The sequence below is a fragment of the Hydra vulgaris genome, chromosome 01, assembly GCF_038396675.1.
Source record: "Hydra vulgaris chromosome 01, alternate assembly HydraT2T_AEP".
In the NCBI taxonomy this organism is placed as follows: Eukaryota; Metazoa; Cnidaria; class Hydrozoa; order Anthoathecata; family Hydridae; genus Hydra; species Hydra vulgaris.
The window spans coordinates 6,617,256-6,623,513 of NC_088920.1; the positions used below are offsets into that span (position 1 = coordinate 6,617,256).

General features: G+C 26.8%; 1 protein-coding gene across 1 annotated transcript; it reads right to left on the bottom strand.

Annotated features, from left to right (window-relative positions):
- Positions 1–375: 375 nt before the first annotated feature.
- Positions 376–4,821, bottom strand: LOC136074020 (uncharacterized). Its single transcript, XM_065786317.1, has 4 exons — positions 4,500–4,821; positions 4,185–4,384; positions 3,773–3,868; positions 376–423 (listed from the first exon to the last, which is right to left on the bottom strand). Exons 1-4 carry the CDS (start codon positions 4,819–4,821, stop codon positions 376–378), a joined length of 666 nt encoding a protein of 221 aa, XP_065642389.1.
- Between the last annotated feature and the right edge of the window lie 1,437 nt (positions 4,822–6,258).

Here is a 6,258-nt window from a genome sequence, read left to right on the forward strand (position 1 = left end):
AGAGTATGACATTAATAATGCAATTTTATAAAAATTTAATAGTTTTTTGTCAACATCTTGCCCAAATCTTGCTTAAAAAGTCAATTGCCCAAACAACTCTTTTGAAACTTATCTAACTAGTGTCAACAACGAATTAATACTTAAAGAACTAAAAATTGATGAACTCAAAAATGCAGTAAACTCTCTTAAAACAAACGAGTCTCCAAGTATAGATAACATCTGCATTAATGTCGTCATCAATGTCTTTTTGGAGATACGCAAACCTATTTTCGAAATATTTAAATCATCAATTATAACTTAAACTGTACCAGATAAATTATAAGTAGCTAAAATTGTATCTATTTTTAAAACCGGTTAAACATTTCTAATAAACAGTTACAGACCAATACTTCCAACCTTTTCTAATATACTTGAACGAATAATCTACAATAGATTATATGAATACCTAATTCAAAACAAATTCTTAAATTAAAAACAATTCGGCTTTCAAGCACAGCACTCAACAGAACATCCAATTATAGATTTAATACAATTTTAGTTCGAATACGAGTCACAAACGCAGACACATTGAGAACGAATAGTTAAAAATTGGTAATCCAGTTAACCAATTTATACTAGAAACCACAACAATGCAGTTTGAACAGTAACTAAGAGTGAGTCACATAATCAAAGAATTTCTCAAAGTTTATATATACAATATCAACTATCTTTTTGTTATTAGCAGCAGTGGTCCACTCATTTAAGGTTGTCAACATCTTGTGTACATTTATAATACAAAATGACATTTTAACACAAAATGGTCTCTTTTTTATCCATGCGACAAAAAACATCTTTTGCCAAGTGAATTGTCTGATCTTTTTATCGATGGCATGCAAATTAAAAGAGTAATGACTCAAAATTTTTAGGGTTTTTATTGATGAAAATCTGATATGGAAATGACTCATTGAAAACTTATCCTTTAAAACTTCCAAAAGTATAGGAATACCATTCAAAATGAGAAGCATGCTAAATAAACATTCTTTAAATCAAGGTTCTTTTATTAATAATTCACCGCCCCAAGGCCGAGAAGGCCACTACAGATGAGGAGGCTACTTGTGGTTATAACTCTATGCGGTAATGGTGTAGTGGTAGAGTGTTTGCTTCATAAGTGAAAGGTTCCAAGTTCGATTCTCACCACGTCCCTGGTAGCACCGCGCTTAACTTGTTTCTCCGCGCAGTAGCATTGTTTGCCTAGGTTCGTATTTCGGAGTTATAGTGTTAAGAGAGGGTTATAACCACAAGTAGCCTCCTCGTCTGCAGTGGCCTTCTTGGCCTTGGAGAGGTGAGTTATAAAAAAAAAAAAAAAAAAAGTCTCTCTCAACTCTGTAACTCCGAAACACGAACCATGACAAACAAGGCCGCTGCGCGAAGAAACAAGTTGAGCGCAATACGACTAGGGACGTGGTGGGAATCAAACTCGGAACCTTTCGCTTAAGAAGCGAGCGCTCTAACAATACACCACTTCCGCATACCACACGATTATTCATTGCCATCAAAACTATGCTAATGCATCAAGGGATAGTGTTAGCAAAACTAAATTAGAACCACTTTACCGCCAACAGAGACATGTTGCACGACTTATTTATTTTAAACATCGTTTTTATCATGCTCATATCAGTCATTTAACATATATATTTTTTTTCAACTAAAATTAATATTCTTAATATATTAACAATATATTTTAAATATTTTTTGTTTTATGTTTAAACATAAAACTCGCATATCTCCAATTTATTTTGACAATTTATATTCTATAATTAATATTTTTAAATTAACTTATATTCTATATAAGTTAAAAATGAATACACTTTGTGTAATGAAACTTTTATTCCTCAAGCAGTTTTCAAAACTAGTTTCAGTAAAGTTGTATTTTATTTAGAGAAGCATTTTTATGGAACAAAGTAGTGTTAAAGCATTTTGATTTTTTTTAAGAATGGAACTTTTTCTTATTTAAAAAAAAATTGAAAAACGTAATTTGCTTAATTAAAAACATTATTACATATTTTTAAGTTTATTTTATTTTATTATTGATTCTCTTAAGACTTTTACTTTTTATAGTTATTTATTTATATGAAATCTTTTACCATAACTTAAATGCATATAAGCAGGCCCATAGAAACAAAAACTATATTGGTAAGGTTATGGGGGGGGGTTGTTTTGCAGTGCTGGATTAAAGTGCCTAAAAGTAGTTTTATGGACCATTTTTATTTTTATTCAAAATTATTTGTTTGAAAATTATTGGGGGGGGGGGACAAATGCCCCCGCTGCCACCCCGGTTGCTATAGGCCTGTATAAGTATGTGCAAGTATATATATTTATATGTGTGTGTGTTTTCATGTGTGGAAATAATTATATATGTATTTATGGGTAAATATTTAAATATATGAATTATTAAACGATTGTTTTTTAAATAAAATCTGTTTAGGCAGCTCTCGATGACAAGATCTTCTGCGAGTGTCAGAAGTAACATCAACAAAATTTTTAATTCTTACTATATGTATTTTATCATTCTTCTATTAAAAAACCAGCTTTAAATAAATTAAAAAGTATTTATTTTTATGCTGTCCCTAAAGTCATCGATCAAAATAATAAGCTCGTGCTCTATATCTCACATTGCAAAATGAAAAGTAAACATTTTAATGCCAAGTGACATTTGGACATGAAGATTCTAGGCTCTAAGAACATTTAATTTCTTGTTTTAACAACTGAGCACAACGGTTAGTAATGTACTTTAATGTCAATTAATGTATTAAAAATAACTAACGTCAAAGCCTAAATGAAATCGAGTAATTGTTACCAAAAGTAAAATATTTGTGGTTAAAGTTCCCAGTGCTTTATGTATTATTTATATTTTTATGTCTAAATCTTAATCATGTGTTTGTATTTATCTTCAAACTTGATAAATTTAAGGGAACAGCTTTGCGTAACTCACTTTTCCAAAATTTGCACTATATACCATCACTTCTTACTTGTATTCATACTGTAATCATACTGTTATTTTTATTGTATTCATTTGTATATACATTATTAGAATATATTCTTTTAATAGTATGTGTATATATATATATATATATATATATATATATATATATATATATATATATATATATATATATATATACACTATATATATATATATATATATATATATATATATATATATATATATATATATATATATATATATAATACATATATATATATATATATATATATATATGTATATATATATATATATATATATATATATATATGTATATATATATATATATATATATATATATATAAATATATATAAATATATATATATATATATACATATATATATATATATATATATATATATATATATATATATATGTATAGATATATATATATGCATATATATATGTATTTATATATATAAGTATATATATAATAATAATAATAATAATAATAATAATAATAATAATGTTCACTGTGACAATTGATGAAATCAATTGTGGAGCAAAATAACAGAAGATCTTGTGCCATAACAGCTATAAATGTTTTAAAAATAGCATTGTTTACTTTTCAATGTATATAAATATTATTTAGTACTTAATAAGTAGTTTTTGCAAAAATCTGATTTATCAAGTTTATTTTTGAATTGGTCAATTGTTATTGATTCGAAAATCTGTGGTGGTAAACCATTCCAAGCATTTACTACTCTACACGAAAAGAAATTATATCTAGCATTACTCTTACAGTATACCTTTGTTAACTTTTGGTTGTGACTACAAATATTGTAAGGTTTAAATTGAACTTTAGATATTGAGTCGTTTATCCAATTTGTTTCTTCATAACCGTTCTGTATTTTATATTGAAAGATAAGATCTCCTCTTAAACAATACTCTTTTTTCATATGGCATTTTTTTAAAAGCTGGTACGAGTTTTGTTGCCCTTCTCTGTACCTTTTCTAACTTTAAGATGTCTTGCTTCAGATAAGGAAACCATACTTGGATTGCAAACTCAAGATGGGGTTTTACAAAAGTTGTATATAATTTTTTTGCCATATTCGAGTCAAAATATTTAAAAGTTCGCTTAATAAGAGCAAGCATTTAGTTTGATTTTCCGGCTGCTTTATAAATATGACTGGTTCATTTTAAATTAGATTGCATCATTACTTCTAAATCTCGTTCTACTTTTGATGTTGCTAAGATATTATTCTGTTGAGTTTCAGCGTCGAACATTGAATAAATTATACATGGATTTTTAAAGCCAATGTGCATAATTTTACACTTTTTATAGTTAAAATTCATTAACCATAATGACGACCATTTCATAATATTATCAATATCTAGTTGTAATTTGTTTATATCTTCATCTGATTTAAAAATATTTATAATTTTGCTATCATCTGCATATAATTTAATATTATTTTTTAATGTCTGGCAGATCGTTTAGAAAAATATGAAATAGAAGAGGCTCAAGGACAGAACCTTGTGGAACTCCACTGTCAACTGTTAGCCATTTTGATACACAATCCCCTAAAATTACTCGTTGCCTTCTATTATGTAAATAGGCTTCTATCCAATTTAGAATTACTCTAAAAATACCATATGATTTTAACTTTAACATCAATCGAGGTACTTTATCAAAAGCTTTTGAAAAATCTGTATATAACATATCAACACACCAGTGATTCTCAATAGCATCAAATAAAATATATTGTGTTTCTAGTAGATTAGTAGTACAGCTTTTGTTCTTTCGAAAACCATGTTGGTTACTATTTAATAAATTGTTTGTCAACATGTAATCCATTACTTTGTCACCTAAGATTGATTCTAGAATTTTGCATGGTATTGACGTTAATGAAATTAGTCTATAGTTTGCAGGATCATTTTTATCTCCATTCTAGTATAGTGGTGTTACATTTGCCATTTTCCATATGAGTTGAATTTGTTCTTCTTTTAAGGATCTTTTGAATAGTAACTCCGAGGTTTGCAAAAACTATTTTGACTTTTTTAACACATATGAACTTACACCATCGGCTCATAATGCTTTATTGACATTTATTTCACTTAGTTTAATTCTAACGATGTCTTGAGTTATTACTGAGTCTATATCTAATTCTAAAATCTTGCTTGTTTTTACTGTTATGTTAAGAAAATTTGTTGCATCTTCTATAACAAATACTGAATGAAAGTTTTCATTGAGGATATTAGCAATATTATCACAATTTGTTTATAAAGAACCATTTTTATCTGTTATTATATTAATGTCTAATTTTATTTTTCTGTTTGAATTAAAGCATGCATAAAATAGTTTTGGATTTTCTTTTGATGACTTAGCTTTTTTTTTTTCATAATTTATTCTTTTTGATTTAACAAGATTTTTGTATTGTTTTGTTGATTAAAAAATATTGGACTTTTAGTATGTCACATTTAAAATCATTAGGTAATAGTTTGTGCCATAAACTTGTTTTGTTTCTTATTGCTTTTTTTGATTATCTATCAATCCAATGTTTGGGCTGTAATTTGTTATTGAAGTATATATTTTTTTAAGAATGTGTTTGTTGCATAATTCATTATAGATATTTAGGAATATTTCATAATACTCATTAATACTATTGTTTCCAAAAAGACTTTCCTAATCATTTTCATTAATAGCTTTATTTATGACAGTGTAATTACCAAGTTTATAGTTAAATCCAGATTTCCCAAAATTTGACATTTCATTTTTAGTAGTGTTTTTTACAAAATATTTCCAGCTAAGTATTTGGTGTCCATTTCTAGTGTTGCCTAAAGTTGGGTTATGATGAATTTTATTTATACTACCAGGTGTTTCTGCTAAAATTAAATCTAAGATATTACCATTAATTAAATCTGCATTATATGTAGATGATATAACTGTTTGATGTAAGTAGTTGTCATTTATATATTCAACAAATTTGGTGGAGTATTTATCATACTTTTTTATGTTTTGAACATTATATTTTTTCCATATTATATTTGGATAATTAAAATCTCCTGAAATAAGTAAACCAAAGTACCTATTATGATCAATTTTATTCTTAGCTGCTTCTATTATTTTACAGATAAAGTTTTTTATTTCTTTAGATGCATCAGGTGGCCGATAAATACAACCAAGTAAAATTTGTTCATTTTTTATCCTTAAAATACACCAAGGATGATCAATGTTGTTGTTTTTAGTGAAACTATCATTGGGTGAGTAAACTAAAAAACTTTCTGTTACATA